At 37.3% G+C, this 19664-nt stretch overlaps 1 protein-coding gene across 2 annotated transcripts; it reads left to right on the top strand.

The window, feature by feature from the left end:
• The first annotated feature begins 1408 nt into the window (after positions 1-1408).
• Positions 1409-7787, top strand: LOC116258025 (pentatricopeptide repeat-containing protein At3g62470, mitochondrial-like). Of its 2 annotated transcripts, XR_004173573.2 has the most exons (3): positions 1409-1729; positions 2882-5566; positions 7682-7787. XR_004173573.2 is itself a non-coding variant. In XM_031635080.2 (2 exons), the coding sequence occupies exon 2, from the start codon at positions 2978-2980 to the stop codon at positions 4946-4948; it is 1971 nt and encodes a 656-aa protein (XP_031490940.1). In that variant the 5' UTR covers positions 1409-1729; positions 2882-2977; the 3' UTR covers positions 4949-5722. The 2 variants fall into 2 exon arrangements, 1 of the variants encoding a protein (XP_031490940.1); XM_031635080.2 differs by lacking the exon at positions 7682-7787 and having other exon boundaries at positions 2882-5722.
• The last annotated feature ends 11877 nt before the right edge of the window (positions 7788-19664 follow it).

The raw sequence follows: 19664 nt of genomic DNA, 5'->3' as shown, positions 1-19664 counted from the left end.
ATTTGATACTTAAAAAAAAGTCCATAGTTTTTGTCCTCTTGAAAACGAAAACAATTCCATCTAAATATTTGATTCCAAATAACATATAATTTATTTGACACTAAAAAAAGTTTAATAGTTTTTTTTTTTGAAACCATCTTTGACCTAAAAGCGTCATGTCATATCTTTATGCCTCCATGGCAGGCTTTAGTTTGCTTAAAGTCTTGATGGACCTATGATATATTTGTTAACTCGAGAGTTATGCTGGCAGCTCAAAAAAATAACATACTAAAGCGTGACAATGGCTGCGGGATTCAAACAATGAAGCACTTGAAGTAAATCGCCTTGCCACCCAATTGCGCTACGTTGAGTTAAAAAAAAAACGCAACCAATGCAACCAAGACTCCTTTGTTGGAAAGACCAAATCGTTTGGTCAATCCATGTTGGCAAATATTTGTCATTGATGTTTCTTAGCTTCAAATATTTACTTATATTGTTGTAAACTGCTCATATTTGAGTCAGCCCTACCATCCTTGAAATGTTTTAACTTACCAGAGATAATTATGCTCAAACCTATACTTGGTTTTTGGTCCCCCTTTTTTTTTTACTAAAATTAGATCCAACTAGTTTAAGATGAACATTTATGTGTAATCAGGTATTAGATTTTGGACTACGATCAAAATTCCTTTAGCTGGGTCCAGATTTCTTTACCAAATGCAGCCAAGTAGATCTATGTCGACCGAATGCATCTCATTCAAGTACATCCAGCCAAATGATAAATTCTGGTTGGGCAGCATGTTGTCCTTTCAATTTTGATTGGCACCATATCCAATATGCATATATATAAAAGGCGTTTTTGAACATTATTAATAATAATGTGTATTGGATTCGCATTTAAAAATCGGATTCGACCGTGAATTTATGAAGTCGGATTTGGATTGAATTCGGATTTCAAATTAAAATTTCATGTTCAAATCAAGTTCGGATTTCGAATTGAGGATTCGGGTTCTAATCGAATTCAAATTTGGATATGATCGCATTTGGATTTGAATTCAGATCCAAATATATGGATATCCCATGAGTTGGATATGGTAATGGGTACATTTGAGTCCAATGATCCGTTGACATCCCTATCCATCATGTTATCTCAATATCCATGGAGTTTATTATCATATTTACTAATTTGCATTATTACAAATGTGAATGGAGCTACATGTTTTCTAATGAATCGAATTTTAATGAACATCCTAATCAGATTACACATAGAGAGATTCGATTTAGGTTTGGATCTTAATGTTGGAGTTAGAATTCGGTTCACCTGTTAGTCGGATATGGTAACAGGTATGATCCAATCCGAATAGGATCCGTTGATGTTCTTGTTCGCGGGCACCCTAGTGCTCTGTTCATTTTAGTTGTTCTTTCCCCTGTAACTTCGATTTGAATCCCTCGAGGGACCAGCAGATCCAACACCGAGCTGAAGTTCACTCCATCTACCGTCGTCGGCGACTGTGTTAACTCTCTCTCTCTCTCTCACATTTGCGGCCCCTTATACTCTGCAACCGCCGGCGTCCGCCCCCGGGAGTGGGTCTTCATTCCTACAAAGCTCGAACAGCCAGCCGCCGGCGATTCTGCCTTTGCCCGAGGTGCTTCATCGTTTCAGCGTGGCGACCCTACGTCACTCCGTCACAGTTCAAAGCTGCTGAGCTCGAGAAGTGTCCGTCAGCATGGAGCTTCCCTTTTACCCCATTAGGCAAGTGAGTCCCCCCTCATTGTCTCCATGCCTGCCGTCTGCAGTCCGCTATTGGGAGATTCTACCCGATTAGGGCAGGGCAGTTTTCACCCTTTGAAAGTTTAAAACCGTTATTGACTTCTTGGCATGCTAAGTGACAATTTCTGATGGGACTGAAAGGAATTTATTAATCTTTTGTTGGTTTTATGACGTTTTTGTAGGCAAATGATGAGGAGAAGAATTGGAGTCTTGTTTGAGCATCACAATTGTGAAATGAATAAAATCTCGCTTTCAATAACCTGAATTGCTGAATGGAAATTTTTTCCAATTTGCATTGGCATCTTGTTTCAGCCTCAAGTTGCACAAAAATCTCCTCCTAGACTCCATCTTGTTTGAGCATCGAAGGATGGAATATTGTTTGAGAAAAAAATGGTTTTGTATGTCAGGAACCTGGTTTGAGCATCAAAATTATTTAAAGGAGTTGTTTTTTTAACTCTAAATTCAAGTTCGACATCTTTAGGAAATTACTGTGTATCTTCTGTTTGTAGTTTGTGCTTCTTCAGGAGTTCAGGTTCTTCCCTTCAAAAAACGTGCATGACTTGACATTGGTTTCTCTTTTCAAGGAAACCTACCCAACTAACATGTTCATGAAACATAATAGATAGATTGGCTATTTGTGTGATGCATTCTTATAATATATCATTGCATGTATGGTGACTCCAAACGCTCTTCTGTACTTTTTTTTCCTTGTAGTAGAAAAACGTCTGTGCCACCTTCAACATATTTGAATTCCCTACTTGTATGAGACGTGTCTTATATGACTCCAAGTGTGGTGCCATCGACATATTTGATAGCACTTTCCTATATTTTTATGTGCTTGCAATAGAAAAGCATGATTCGTTCAATGAATCTTGCATAAGAATGTATCTTCATGTGCTTGTGTTATCAGTCTCCTTTTTTTTTTTTGTACTGAAGATAGAGTTCCTGTTATTCATTGTTGTGAGATATTGCAATTCACCTTCTATGCAACAACTCATCCTAAGCAACATTCAATATGTTTTTTTTTTTCTTTTGAAACATTTGTTAGTTTAACCTAGAAGTATTTTTTTTCATTGACTATATATTTATTCCTCATGACCTGAATTTCTACCTCCTCCATTGACTCCCTTGCAGATGAATCCCTTCTCCTTGTGGCCATTCCAGAAGGGAAACCTTCAAAGAGACATTTTGAGGAGATACTCATGTCAGTAGAATGGATCACTGTGGAACATGTCTCCATTGACTTCTCTTAAGCGGCAGTTATCTTCCCCTTCTTCAACGATAGCAGCAGCAACAGCTGTCCCTTGGAACAGCAAATATGGCCCCTTCATCTGTGACAGCATCTGTGCCACTCGCAGAAGAAGAGGACAAGGACGATTTTGCGGATGGCAAGTGCGCGTTCCTCATGGTAGCTCTCTGTCCGTGTCTGATTTGCATCATTTTGGTGCTCATCATTGTGTCTATACTCTTTTCTGTCAAGCTCCATGCTTTTTGCCATATATCACTTCTTCGGTCCCTTTACCAAAAGTTAGGCATGAAACATTGTGCACCTCCAGGGCTCTGAATCTTAGTTTCTCGTTTGGCATGCTAATGGGGCCACATATGTGTAGAAAATTTTCTACACTTTTGGAGGAAGAAGTGGACAAAAGGAATGGAGATGAAGTTGCTAATGACACTCATTTATTTGTTGATGGTGATGTTGGTGATGATTATAATGATGATGGTAGGGGCAGTGCTGGTGGTGACAGTGGCAGTGATTCTGAGAAGAGCAGGGAAAGAGAGATCTATGCCAAAGAGGTCGATAGAGTGTACAAAGTCGTTAATGAATTGTTTGCTTCTGACAGGAATATGGAAGCAGTTCTAAACCAATGCAATGTGATGGTTTCACACGTGCTGGTTGTGGATGTCTTAAATCGATTCCGGCATGCCTGGAAGCCTGCTTCGAGATTCTTTTACTGGGCAGGGCAGCAGCCAGGTTTCTCTCATGATTCACAGACATACAATGCGATGATGAACATCCTAGGAAAGACTAGGCAGTTTGAGAGCATGGTGGCTATGTTTGAAGAGATGGGGAAGAACGGTGTGATCACAATGGAGACTTTCATTATAGCAACTAAGGCATTTGCTGCTGGCAGGGAGATGAAGAAGGCTGTTAGTATATTTGAGTTGATGAAGAGGTACAACTTTGAAGCAGATATCAATACGTTGAATGCACTGCTCGATGCGCTTGGAAGAGCAAAGCTGGCTAAGGAAGCCCAATCTTTGTGTGAGAAAATGAAGGATAGGTTTCCTCCAGATCTCAAGACATATTCCGTTCTGCTCTCGGGGTGGTGCAAGGTGAAAAATTTGGTGGAGGCAGGAAAAATTTGGAATGAGATGGTGGACAAGGGATTTAAGCCTGACATTGTTGCTCACAACACCATGCTAGAGGGGCTTTTCATGGGTGGGAGGAAATCTGAGGCTATCAAGCTCTTTGAACTCATGAAAGTTAAAGGACCTTCACCCAACGTGAAAAGTTACACAATCTTGATGAGAAATCTCTGCAAATCGAAAAAAATGGATGTTGCCATGCAGTACTTTGATGAAATGCAAGCTAGCGGATGCAAGCCAGATATTGCAGTCTATACTTGTTTGATTGTTGGCTTTGGGAATGTTGGAAAAATGGTTTATGTCTATAAGTTGCTGCAAGAGATGAAAAAAAATGGATGTCCTCCTGATGGTCGAACTTACAATGCCTTGATTAAGTTGATGACCAACCGAAACATGCCAGCTGATGCTGCAAGAATTTATAATAAAATGATTGAAAATGGATTGGAGCCGACAATACACACTTACAACATGATAATGAAGTCCTTCTTCCTGTCAAAAAATTATGAAATGGGGCTGGCAGTCTGGAATGAAATGTTAAGAAAAGGTTGTTGCCCTGATGATAATTCCTATACAGTTTTCATCAATGGGCTTATCAGAACAGGCAGAGCTGAAGAGGCTTGCATGTACATAGAGGAGATGATAAACAAAGGCATGAAAGCTCCACAGTTGGATTACAACAAGTTTGCTGCTGACTTTTCTAAGGCAGGGAAACCTGATATACTTGAAGAGCTTGCCAAGCGTTTGAAGTTTTCTGGGAAATTTGAAGATTCAAATACATTCTTGAGATTATCTGCACAAATGAAGAAGAGGGTCAGGAGTAGAGACTCTTGACAATTGCAGAGTTTTGGCATCACTTTTTGGTTTCCTTGCTGTAATAATCTGTTATATAACATAGTCTGGCATCTTCAGAAATGGAAAAAGGCCTTCACAGGAAAATCAGCATCAAAATCAGGCTTGTGCTTGTATGATATTAATATACAATTCTGCATGGTAAATGGATTGCCGCTGGTCATTTTCTTGCGCTGGTCCATGTAAAATTTGCTGCTAATTACAGGATGTGTTCACAGAATCACTTTGTCAAAAGACTTGAGTTAATGATGTTGTTGATTGTTTACTTGGCACATCATATTCAAGTTCAAGTGTTTATCTTTTTGTAACATTTTGTGTGATTCTTCGTGACATTTTGGCTGTTTGCACCATCTATCTCCAATCTGTCGGGGTCATGGCAGAAGGCAGTAGTTGATTTCACAAATCCGATAACCTATCCTAGGAAAACTAGTATTAAGGAAGACCAGAGTTCGGAATCGTGGTGGCAGGAGGAACAAGTTCATCTGAAAATATACGGATGTCAGAGGTCATATCTGGAGATGGTTCTGGCATTATGTTTCTTCATCTGTCAGTGTGGCATTGCTTGGCACCTCAGCATGGCCCACTAACAAGAATATTCTTGTAAGTTTGTGAATTTAATGAGTTCGTTGACATTCTGTTTCATTTGTACTGAATCTTATTCTTTTGATTATGCCAGCTATATGGGCTGTCATATCTGCAGGCCATGGTTTTGTTGGTATTTAAAGTTATGGTATCTAATGTGCTTGACATGATATGTTGTTCCTCTTTTTCCCATGAAATAGATTCAATGAGTAAAACAAGTCGTGCTCATCTGGTTTAGAGTTCATAAAATATAGTAAAAGTAGTAAGTGAAATCTGGGTGCTAAGTCACACGGGTGCGCCAGATATGGTGGCGCACCCACGTTGACTCGGGTGCCGGTGTGGCCCGGCACGCCACCTGACTCGGTCAAAACGAATCGAGTGCTGCTGACCGCACCTGTTCTTTTCTCTTGTTTTTTTTTTTAATTTTTTTTTCTTTCTTCTATCTTTCCCTCTTCTCTCTCTCCTCCCCTATTTTATTTAATAAAACTTTTAATTTTGTGTGAGATTAAGGTAACCTTCATAAAAAAAGTTTAAAAATATAGACAAATAAAATTACTTATCTATATATATATATATATATATATATATATATATATATCTCACTGCACCTGCACCTAATTCTTTTTGGAACTTGCCGCACTCGCACCGGCACCATCACCCACACCCCGCACTCATGTGACATAGTCTGAGAGCAAGGGCATTTCAGTTTATAATGGATTCACAATATTTGCAGCCGTGGATGTTCCCTAATGGTTCTCATTCATGTTAGTAGGGTGCAGAATGAGTTGAAGGCTCTCATCTATTAAAATAGCCAAGTTTGACTCATAAATTAAACACATCTTTAATGAGTTGAACTCTAGCTAGGCAAGGGTGGCTCGTTGAGGCTGGAATAAGCTTGTATAAAACATCTATAGAGAATGTCTTTCTTAATATTAATACAACCAACTTTGTTGCATATTGCTTGTCTCACTTGCCCATTTAACAAGTGGTCTATTTCAAATTTGCTTATTGCCCTTTGATCTTAAAATGATTTTCTTTAATGCTTGGTTGGCTGAAGTTGAACTGAGCTGAGCTCAAACTTGAGCTTTGCTGACCCAAGCAAGGAGGTCGAGGCATTTTGTGTTCGAGTTGGTGACTCGAGCCCTACTTGAGTTTGACCTGAGCCTTTCAAGAGACAAGTCGAGCTAAAGCTGCTTAGCTTGGCTTGAACTCAGCTTGTGAATGTCCCTCGTTAGAGTTTGAGATATGGTTCCTTGTCAATCAAGCCTTCAGCAGGGGGCTGGCAGATTTTGGCAGGAAAAGAGAATAGTACATGAGATTGCTGCTCAGATTGTACACCTTAGCTGAGGGGTCTTGTCACAGAGGGTTTCGTTCTCAGCAGTTTTACAGCAAGTCTGTGTTTGGGAAGATGATGTTGCGGGGATTTGAATGGCATTGGAGAGAGTACATGGCAAACTCCAGATAGTGTTGGTATTGGTTGGGGGAAATGGATTAGGAGGATCGTGCTTTTACACTAGGAGTTTTCCCTTTCAATTTTCTTCATATATTCTTTCCGGACTCCTTTTCATTGAGGCATTTGCTACATCTGAAATTGTTAGCATTCCAGTGGTTACTTGCTAGACACAACTCGCCAATTACCACTACCTTTTTCTTAGTGTGGTTTGGGGATTGAGAATTCCTGGGTAGGGAGGATATTTTCTGATGATTTACTAAACAACGTTCTCTTTCACTTTATTGCATTCAATCGAAGAAAATCTTTACTAATTATCTTTTGGTATCGGCAAAGTATTAGCCGTCAAGTTTTTTTTGTACATAAGAAATGGTTTGCTTTATATTTTTGTTATTTGGGTAGTATACATTCAGAGATATTATTATTATATATTAGTTTTGACTTTTTGTACATATCGTATCATATGATATGGTACACTGTGTAAATGTGACCAAAAGGGAAATGCGTTGCATTTGTAATTAGTTAGGGAGGTAGTGTACCTGTACTGTTGTATAATATGGTGCCATATCATACGCTATGTTGCAATATGAATAACATCGTCTGTATATATCCGTGAATAGGTATCTGAAGTTTTATTTTATTTTATTTTACTTTATTTTGAGTTTAAAAATCTTTTCGCACAGCTGTTAGACACTTTTAAGAGTTGGTTGGCCGGAGGGACATTTGCTATTTTGAGGAGCCCCACGATCCGAGTCCGAGCTGTTGGAATAAGTTTGGCGTTCGGCAGATTTGTGCGTGAGGTCAATTTACATTGAAAGAAGTGTGCTTCTACTCATTTTATGCGCCAGAGCTTGTTTTCACTGTGAATGATATAAATTTGTGTTTTTTAATGCAGATTTTTATTGATTTTGGAGATACTTTGGGTTTTACTTCGAATATCATAACCAATGTTTCCTTAATACAATGATATAATGATTGTTGGTTGGACATGTTTAAAAAAATTGTAACGTTTTTTATGGTGACTCCACAGGTTTAAGATGCGTGTGATTGATCGACAAGTTGCGCTGTTCATGTCTTGTGCCATTATGCATTTACATGAAAAATACATCATGTGCATAAGCGATTCTCAATGTTTACTGAAAAAAGCAGAAGAGTTGCAGTTGTAAGAGTTTAATGGATTTGTTGGTAGAGATTTTTCTCAAACCAACGTCACTATAGCTACGCGCTAATGTGATATAACGTAATCGAAGATGTAAACCTTTTCTCTATTTTGCTGGACAAGGTAAAAGGCAGAATTATGGGTTGGGAAAAGTTAATTTCTGGGCTTATATTTTGCATATAATTCTAGAAAAAACTACATTTTTGTGATTTTTCTCATGAGGTTCCTTTTTTAAATAAATACTATTAAATCAGGGTTTAAGGTGATTTTTCGTGAACTTCAGAACAAAAAAGTTAGGTCCAATTCCCTTTCAACATTTACTCTATCACCGTGTTACTTTGTTATGTGCCAGTTAACAATTTTGGTTTTTGATGTTAGTGGAAGCATGCTTCAGTTTTTGTGAAAAGTATGACTTTTATTAGAAAAATAATAACAAATGGCCTTTTCCTTTTTTAAATTATAAGCGAAAAGCAAACTCAAAACTGAAAGTTTCCCTCAAAATGATGCATTAACGGGATAAGCTTGATAAGGAAGCCTAATCAAAACATTGGGTAATTGGGAATCCTTAACTTCCATACCATATAATAAAAATAAAAGAAATCTATGGTCCGTATAAGAATGCATCACGTAGGAGAATGAAAGGGCAGGTGCTAGATCAGATTTCATGATCCAGCCATAAAGGTGAAAGTTCTATTATCATGCAGGGATAAAGTCAGATAGGGCGGCTTTGGCCCCATCTCAAAACAAAAAAAATTACATATAAATTTTATAAAATTTTAGATAAAATTTTTGAAAAATAATATTATAAAAATTTAAAATTTAAAAACTTTAATTCGGCCCTCCTCATGAGAAAATTCTAGCTCCACCCTCATTATCACATACTGCTCCTCATATTTCACTTGAACTCTTTAGGGTGCATTTGATAATTTGGGATTGTTGTTCCTTCGGATTTGAGAACCGAATCTTAAATTTTAAATAAGGATTTTAAGTATAGACCAAGTCTGATTTAAGATCCTTAGTTTGATAAACCATGGACTCTACCATAGATCTTTTGCCTCATCAGCAAAAGCATGTCGCATCAGTGTCCTACATCAGATCCATAGGTTTCAAATTCAGGGCAATCAGACGTTCCCTTGTGCCCGGAAACTTATGTTTCACTTAGTGGTTTCATGCCGTATCTAAAACCTAGGCCACTTTAAAATTTCTTCTTTATTACTTTTCGGGATTTTATTAGGTGGGGAAACCACACATTTATTTAGTTGCTTTCCCAAGGTCATAAAACGTTCTAGCTTGTAGCCATTCTTCTTTTACAGGCATTGAATAGAGAGAAGGATCCAATAGTGCACCAGGTGGAGCAGCTAAAGGAAAAAAAAACCACAACTACATGGAAGGTGGCAAGGCTTCAAGGTGGGTAATATAATAAATGGTAGATAGCAACACCCTATATTTAATTTGATGAAGATATATGGTCCTTCTACTCTTCTTGCTAAGGCGGAGAAATTGAATCCATGGGCATTTGCCTGTCTGCCCACAGGCTGGCTGCTATGTTAATGGTGAAAGAGACTTTGGGGAAGTCAATTTTGTGGGGCGGTCAGAATTTGTCGACGGGGAGGCGGTCAAAATTTTATTATAATTTTAAGGCAAGGTGAAGGGATTTTTTGTGCAGAAAATTATATTGTAAAAGCTGACTTTTCTAAATGAGTAGTTTTTCACTGGAAGTTTGCCTAGCAGCAGCTAATAGTTGGGGGTACCATTGATTTTCAAACATAGTTTTTTATGTTAGTGGCTTTGTAGTCCAATGTTGCAGATATCACGATATTTTCAAAAATATTGCCATATTAACAAAAAATTTGAGAAAAATGAAGAAACCGGCAAAAATCGCGATTGTGAAAAATAAATTTATCGTGCTTTTTCTTGATTTTTTTTCTCCTTTTTTTTCGATAAATTTCTCTATTTTTTTCATTTTTATCCTTTTTAACATTGATATCATCATGGATTCAATTTTAAACTCAAAGTAAATTATTTTTCGTTGTTTTTATCATCATTAGAACATTCTTTTAGATCGTCTTATTAACTTCTCATTTATTTTAGTTTTACCTAATGCTTAATTTTTTTAAAGTTTGTCACAATCTTTTCAAGATTTTTTCAAGAAAAATAACTTTGCCAAAAAGTACCGGAGAAAATTTTCACCATTAAAAAACTTGAGAAGGATATTTGTGACAATGCTTTTCACACATGCCTATCTGAATTTTGATATACCAAAAACGGAGAGCTTCTCCAGAAAATCAAGTCTCTACTTGGAAGTAGAAACTTTTCTTCTGTCAGGCTGTCAGCAGAAGCAAAAGATGAGCTTAGTGCGCAATTTGTCAAGCAGGAAACCTCTCATGTTCTGTTGCTTTTCACGACAAATAATACCTAAACTTCGGTAGCAACGAAATATAATTTTAATATCTTAATTTTTTTAGAAAAATAGTTTGTGGCAACATGTGAGTTATTTCTCTGATGAATTTAAGGGGATACAAGGGCATACAACTACACAAGGTTTAGTTCTAAGGAAACTGATACTGTCATAATCCAATACAAGGAAAAAGGGATCTAGGCCGGCCCAAGTGAGCCCGATTTGGGTTTGAAAATTGGTTTTCTAAATTTTTTTATTAATTTATATATATATTTATAATATTTTATTACAATTAATTATATTTATGTATTATTAAAAATAATATTTTAAAATTCAATATGATAGGGCCCGGGCTTGGGTTTTCGAGTCGGGCCGGGCCCAGGCCCAGTTTTTGGATGTCGGGTCAAACCGGCCCGATGCCTAAGCTTAGTTTCAAAGCATGCTTGGACGAGGGACACAAGAAAAAAAGAAAGGAGGGTGAACAAAAAAGAAAAAAAAAGAAACATATGACAACAATTTATATCTTGTGCCAATTACAGAGATCTCGCAATTTGGTCCTGAGGGCGGCGTTGTTATATGTCACCAATCATCCAAAAGTCGTCGATGAAAACTGTCAGTGTGTGTCTGCATGTGCCTCACAATATCACACTTCAGAATATGGAGAATACAGGGCAAAGGCCAAGAGGTGAACGTGCATATGCATGTGCTGTGTTAGAGGCGGAATTAAATTCGGTGTCCCACTTGTATCTGCCATTGAAGTGTTGCTCACTCCTTTTAGTTTCAGAAGGGCATAGCGTACATGGTTGAATTGGTAGACTGTCATTAGTTTAATTTCTATAAACATTACTCCTCTAAACTGTAAATGGTGGATACTAGACATTGTAGTTGACAGGTGTCCCACTTGCCGTCTAGTTCCGAAACAATCTTGCTAGATGAATTCTACTAGTTGAGAATTGAATAGTGAAGATAATAAAGTCTTAATGTACAAATCAAGTTTTATATGGATTTAAAATGAATAACCTTACTTTTTGCCCTTTTTGATCCGTAAAATTTAATTTTCCCATAAGAAAGTCACATTGTTTAAGATATGACTACAAGTTACGAGCATAATTTCCACACCAATGTTCCGTCACGACTAGTGAATAATAAAACATAAATTGACTTGGATAGATGAAAGTGCATATATTTGTAGGCAGGATAGATGAAAGTGCACTTATTTGTGGGCAGTATGTAAGACACGTTTCCTTCACAAACACACATGTTCAGCTAATGAGCCTAATAATCGGTGTAAGTTTGAATGGTTTCAGTCTATCCATGGTGAATTCACTGGTCTTACCCAGCCGACTCGCACTTAACTTGTTGAACGGAGTAGAGATAAGCGTAATACTAGAGCTGCACATGTTTATTGGGCACAATTCAAACCACCAACTAACCACCAACTCCTTGATTTGTTTGTCTCCGGAAGGTTGGTGCATTGGCTTAGGTTGAGAGCTAGTAGGTGGATGGTCTCTATTCGTGTTGTAAAAAGAAGATCACCGATACACAAATTCAAGCACCATAGTGGTAGCTGCCTAAGATATTGAAAGCAGACCTTATTCTCGATGAGGACAAGAGATTGAATGAGATCTTCAGCTTTCTGCAAGGTTATGGCTTTCTACTGGTGGTTTGCACCGTTCTACCTAGTAGCGAAGCTACATAAAGGCTGGCGTGGGTAGTTTCTCACGTCAGCATCAATATTTTTTTTTTTACATAGATTTCTTACAATTATTTACTTATTTATATATTTGTCTCCTTCAAAAATGAGAATTTATATAACAGTGCCTATAGCAAAAAGATTCTGGCTCCGCCATTGCTACTACCTGTTTGTTTAAGAAACAGTAGAAGGTTTATGAAAAATATAGTTTTGTCTAAGTTTGGGAAGGGCACCATTAACCATCTAACAAGCTAGTGAGAAACACGTAATACCAAGTATTCAACTCGAGAATGAGTTGCATGCACCGTTCGGTGCATGCAAGATATATACGCCAAGAAAAATAGGGTAGGAGTTGGAGTATTTTGGAAATTATTTAAAAATAAATATCATTTTTAGTCATTTTTAACTTTTTTTGGTTTCCTTTTTTATCTCTAAAGAAAATTCTCTTTTTTTATTAACCATGGATATTTTGGTCATATGCAAAAAAAAAAAAATTGTGCACCAGCATAAAGCCAGCTCCTATCCAACTCTGTGACTTCCTTTAGCTTGAAGGTCCTAAACATTCCACCAAACTCACTAGCGAGGGAAGGTAATTTAGTTGTTTGTTTCATCATTTTAATTTGCAGGTTGATATTTGGAAAAGAACTAACCCTTCCCAGAGGACTCTTTTGAAGACCATCGACCGGAAAACGGACCGACCAAGGTCGCCTGCAATGATATGAACCCGATTGGCTGCTCTCCAGTTGGTCGGTAAACGGAAAACTGGCCAAAATATCAAAAAAATTTTGGGGAAAAAAATGAAAAGAGTTATTACATCTGAAACATGGCTGGTAAGGATGCAGGGGAAGTCTACTTGCTTGTTTTCCGGCAGAAGGTTCCCGGAAATCACAAGATCATAAAGAAAATGGGTGAAGTTGGTTGTGAGTGCTTGGTTTCCGTTGGTTATACAACGAATGTGATAATTAAAACATGAACCGTGAATCCAACAGCAGGTATGTGGTTAAAGCATCATATTCTCTCTCTCTCTCTCTCTCTCTCACAAACACATAAATGCTCATGCACGGCCATGCACATGCACAAGATAGCAAAATCAATAGTGGAGACTATTTTTTTCACTGAGGGGCGCTATGATACATAGTAACTCAATTTTAAACCCTTCAAAAATTTTAAATCGTCAAATACATAATAAAATAAATATTCAGCCACTGGATCTGTGTGGGCAGTTGTCCACACATGCCCACATGCGGCTCCGCCACTGTGGCACTATTGATTGAAAGTAATTTACTCGACTGTTCACTAGCTAGCGTTGGTGACAGTTTCTCTTTTTCAGAAAAGGGTTGCGTAGCGTGGTTAACTATCTGTTGTGATCAGATCGACACAGTTTTGCTTTCGTTGGCAAAAAAGATGGACATTTTGACGAGTCATATTTAATTGACGTGACATGGTTTGCTCACTTAAATGAATGAATGAATGAGAGAGAGAAAGAGAAAGAACAGTCAATTCGAAATACGCATGAGTTTGGTTTCCATTTAACACCAACATTAGCCTCTAAGAAATAGCCTTTTGTGTTTAGTAGGCTCAAATATCTTCAATTTGATTTTGATGGATCTCTTTCGTTCCTGAGCCAGAAATTTGAGTGACAGGCCACTAATAAAAAATGTTTTTATGTAGAGATTTTGGAAAGTGGAGAGGGAGGCATGTGGATTATAATGTTCCATGTAAATCTGCCCCATGGACAGATTGGTAGAACACTTGATTCGTACAATGCTGTCTTAGTGTTTCTGTTGTCATCCCCCTTTATGTGTGGCTCTGGCGCCACTTAAATCCACTATTGAATTGACTCTAAATGTAGACCACAATGCTAAATCTGTCAATATTTCCAGTGACAAAATGATAATCAAAATACACTGATCAGTGCATATATATCAGCGATCGATCATATAAACTGTTGGTATTAGGAGATTCCATGAATACGAACATACTAATTGCTGCAGTTGGGATTGTTGGTTCGCAGAGATCACTAGATGATACCGGAAATCAACATGAAGACGATGGTTTTCGAGTAATGGAGCTCCTGCACTTTCTCTTATGAGGTTTCTGTGTTGTAAGATTATCAACTCCATCTTCTGTGCCAACCAACACTGTTCTTCACTAAAAGAAATGACTCAAAGTATACTCCCCTAAACATATTCGCAGTTGGGCAGCTGTCAATTCGGTGGAATGTCTGCAGCTGCAAGAAAAATCACATGCACAGGAGAGCCGGTGGAACAGGCAACACCTTGTCTAAATGATCATAATGGCAGATAGTTACCAGGTGTGGAGTTGGACGGCATTCTGAATCTCAGCATCTCATTGATTTCAACTAGCATTATTTGCAGTGGGACTACCTACCTCTTGATTCTGTTCATAATAGTGAAATTTGAAATGATGGGGCATCTTCTTTCGTATTTGAACTGCTATACAACGACATTAATTTTGCTCTGAAACCATTAAAACGTGGAATGGTCATAACTTCTTGGTGGCCACGAAGGCTGACAAGAATGTTTTTTAATACTCATATCCAGAGATTACTACTTTCTCTACGTTGCAGTTCGGACAACCATACTTTTGCAGAGTTCATATCACATTATCTTTCAAATTATAAGTGCATGACAGAGAGCTTGACAAATATTGACCGATAGACAATATATATACATATATGTGTGTGTGTGTGTGTGTGAAGTGCAAGCTTCAGAAATGTAGGTTAATTTCTCCAGTGACATGTGACATTTGAAGAAACAAGAATTTTAGCTGATTCTTTTCTTATGAGAAAAAGGCATATTTTTAGCCAACTGTAAAGTTAAAAAAATATTATACTTTATGTAAAAGCTTCATTATGCTTGAAGACGACGACTGGTCCAAGTTGGTAGTATATATTAACAGCATCCTTTGAAAACTGAGTTCTGCCATTAAGATCTGATGTTGGAACATTGAAGCAAACCACCATCTGCCATGTGGACAAGGATCATATTCTATATATGGCGTTTTCCGTGCATGTGCATGTTCCTGGGTTGTCTACATTCTCACGTTTTGTGCATATGGTTCTTGTTCATTAACTGGATATTTTTTTCCCAAATTCTGACAATTGGATGTTATAAAACCATACACCAATTTGATGAATTGCATATTCCCCATGAAAATCCTTCTGCGTGCTCATCTTCAGATTCATATTAGACGTCATGTAATTAATATGTAAACAATTAACATCCATAATGAGGATTTCCATATCAGATAATTAATATGCAAACAATTGACATCCTTAGTAAGGCGCCCGATAGCTGTTAAATGCAGGAGCCAGTAAAAAGGAATTGAAATTAGAACAGTCTCAGAAACATCCAAATTAATTGATCATCATCTTCTCTGCATCAGTTCTTGAGTCTCCTGGAGTCCATGACGCCATCAAGATCACAGACATTTACACTTTTACTGGGTAAAATTTACACTTCTCCTCGGTGACTGAAAGTGGCCTGAAAGATTACATTGTCGAGTAGGAAGCGGTGGCGGAGAAATTTCTTGAATTCACGAAGTCATTGACTGCAGGCAGATCTGCAGCAAATTTACTGCCCTCTTCGTTATATTTACTGCAGTGCATGTTGAAACATAATGCTTTCATTTATGCTGCAATGCCACAAAAGATTTCTTGTATGGTACTCAAAGTTGACACGAGACGTATTGAATAGCCACTGACAGAAGTAAAGGCTTCTGCAGGGTGGTAGATTGGAGTCTGCAGTTTTGACATTATGCCATGACTTTTAAAGTTCTTGAGTCATCGAGATTGCAGGGATAAATCTGACACAGGTCAAACTTAGTTTCATTGCTGTTATTTATGATCTTAGTAGCTTTCCAAATTTCTTTTTTGTTTGTTTCTAGGAAAGGTTTCATCCTTTCTTTGGATGGGTGAAGCATAGGTCTATACATATATGGTATTGTTCTTAGGCTTTTTGGCTGATATAAACATTCCTTGACGCATCTCTTTTTCCGGTTACTGAAGCTCGATCTTCCCTCACGCTTGCTTTCTTCATGTCAGTGAAATTGACACCTTTATCTGGAGGTGTTGACTGTATGTAATTATTTCATGAATATGGCTCAAACATTAAGACGGATTAATGAAACACCTTAAAAAAGCATTTTATGAATCTCTAGGCCATATTTATACAACAGTTACAAACTGTTCTTTCTGTTTACGAAACAAGACACGAAAGCACTAATAAATGGTATTGTTTTTATAATGAAGAAATGAATTAGAGGCCAATTTCCGTCCTTTACTTTTTTTATTTATTTTTCAAAATTTGTATTCTCGGGTTAAGAAGATGCTCACTAGATTGTGCTAAGAGACATAACCCTAAGTAATAAACTTACCATTAACCTTCTTCAACTTAATGTCAATTTAAACTTTCATCACTCGGTAGAAAGCTGAAGCTTCCACCCAACCCCTTATCTCTCTATGGTCAATTCAAACTTGCTCGATTTATTTCATTGAGACCGTGTATTAACCCAGTCACTTAAATGAACCTCGTGCTCGTGGAAGCAGACAATAAAAATTTCATATGTATTGAGCTGTTCTAATGTGCAAGACGTGATACCTGATGGATCAACCTGCAGAATGCCATAGTACTTTGATTAGGTTGTCTGAAACAAGAATCCATGTTTTGAGAATGCTAAGCAAGACATGATTATTACCAATTCTGAAACAAGCATATGATCATGCCTTATGATCACTGCATCCGGGCTCCCAATGCCGCAAATAGATCAAATTGTTTGCCTCGGATCTGAGATTCGATCAAGATGATTTGAGATAATTGGAGATCTTATATATGAGAGTTTGAGGTAGGAACCCTAACCTCTCTCTCCCAAAAAAAAAATCTGACCTCAAATCTGATGTTTTTCGCCATACACAGAAGCCTTTAAAAATTCTTTTTCTTTTTTTAAGTAATGGTGAAATCCAGTGTTTATTTACTCTGCCCGTCCCACATATAAAAGGGATTTTAAACCAGCCTTTGGATCCGAGATCTTATGCTATAAAACATAATGTTGAAAGGGAGATCTTTTATATACAAAACTTGCATTATTAGTTATTCCTTCTGGGGAGACATTGAAGCGGTTGTAAACATTATCAATTGTATCATTCCACCATAAAAAAAGGTGCATCATAAGTGTGGTAGCTCGATATCTTGAATATATATATATATATTGTTATTTATAATATCATTGTATAATGTTAAGCTTTGACTGAACTAATTAAGTCAAAACTGTTGCTCCACTTTCTGCCATGGAAGATGGAAAATATTCAAGACATCGAGTTACCATACTTATGATGCATCTTTTTAGATGGTGGAATGATACAATTGATAATGTTTCCAACCGCTTCAATGTCTCCCCAGAAGGAATAACTAATAATGCAACTTTTGTACACTGGTTGACCTGTATTGGTGTCAAATTGTACGAATATTCTAATCCTTGATGTGCTTAAATGCGTCTAATTTATATCATACTATTTTGACTTCACTACTATCATTTTTTCATTTTAAGCCGCTATTTTGTTGTATTTGCAATTTTGCATTATTTCTTTTGATTAATTTTTTAAATAGATTTTTCTTCATCAATTTCTTTTTTCCATTTTGGCAGACATTTTGCCTTGAAGACAATATTGACATACAAAAAGAAAAAGTGGGGACCCTCTGAATAAAAGGAAAATCAAATTAGCACTTCCCAGAATTGATTTCTGCATTTGAGTTGTGAAACAGACCTTTCCAGAAAGGGCAGTTGGCATTAGATTTATCCAAAGTTACTTCAAACCAACAAAAGAATCTTGAGAAAATAGTCCCTCTTGTAGGCACAATGTTTATAATATGCATAAAGTTTTAATTATATTTAAAGATTAAGGTCTTTTATCAATAGACATAAACGATTGATCATTGAAAGAAACTAATTAATCACGATGCCAACAGCATAAGCACAATTTGGCCATTATAAATCCAATATAATATTCTCTAGAAAGTTGGTAAGATCGATTAAAAACATTGGTGAATTTAAGCTTTACCTCGTGAGATGTAAGCAATTAAATGAAAGGGATTCCACATAAAGATCACGTACAAATTTCGCTACCGTAAATAACTGCGGATGGTCTAGCAAGCAAGTTAATGAGTAACATAATTCAAGATAGATTTTTTCCTTTCTCCGTTTTCCAAATTCATCCTCTCATTTTTTTTGAATGATTTTAATCCATCGTTCCTTCCAACTTCTGCCGCCCGAATGAACTTGAGTTCAAGGTTAACTTGGAGTGTCTAGTAGAGAAGAATGAAATACGATCGAGAAGTCTCTTTTGCAAGGTTTTTCATTTCGTATTATGACTCAAAGTTAAAGGGTTAGATATTGACATGGAAATAATATCTTTTGTTATGTGCCAGTAAATAAGTTTTTATAGGCTGAAAAACTATGGGCAGGCGATTATTTTAAATAATAAATCCATATATTTTTAATAATTAATCCATATAAATCCTATATGATGGACATAGGAAAAATGTGGACCTTGCATATGCAGCTGTTAGTCTTGTGAAAGAACCATCTGCATATATATTTTCTTAAAAGTCCTCACCAATTTTTGTAATTTATGCAGAACATCATCTTTAATTAAGAAGAAGAATGTCTTTGTGAACAAACTTAACATTAATTTATGTGTTTATAACCTCAAGGATGGAGTGGACCTAGTTAATTGTTTCGGTCCCTAATCTTTTCGAAGCTGCTAGAGACAAGCTAGGGTCCATCACACTAAGAACTTGAGCCCGATGTGGGAGTGGGTGTGGTCGTGACTACGAGATTCGAACCTCAGAACTTGAGCCCGATGTAGGAGTGGGTGTGGTCGTGGCTACGAGGTTCGAACCTCAGATCCCCTAAGTGTGAGCCGCCCTGCTGCCCGGTTTCACTACGCCCCATGCGGTTATATTGATGTCAAATTTTAACTCTACCATTGATCAATTCCGTTCTACTTTCTCATATAAAACAATATACAAGTGAACAAATAACATAACCGCGCTTCTAACATTGACTAAGATAGCTTCGTATCTGCCCTCCATCATGATCATACCTTGAAAACTCAACGGACATATGATGTCAAATGAATTGGTCAATGGCTCGAAACACTTTCTCTCTGAACTACAAATCGGGCCAAACTTAAATAACCCGACATGCAGGTCACCCCAATAACTCCACCCCCATGGGCTGCATTAATATTACGTATTATGTGGCCATTTTAATAGTACAGTTAGGAATTCAGCCCCATGTACCTAGTCAAAGTCAGCGGGGCCGGGAGACCACACACTCTAAGGGCGGGTTTTAAGGTACAGGGATAAATATCACTTGGTGACACCAATTTTGAGA

This window comes from Nymphaea colorata, chromosome 7 (assembly GCF_008831285.2).
Source record: "Nymphaea colorata isolate Beijing-Zhang1983 chromosome 7, ASM883128v2, whole genome shotgun sequence".
Taxonomy (NCBI): domain Eukaryota; kingdom Viridiplantae; phylum Streptophyta; class Magnoliopsida; order Nymphaeales; family Nymphaeaceae; genus Nymphaea; species Nymphaea colorata.
The sequence above is the reverse complement of the archived record's forward strand: the minus strand, read 5'-3'. Positions and strand labels throughout refer to the sequence as shown.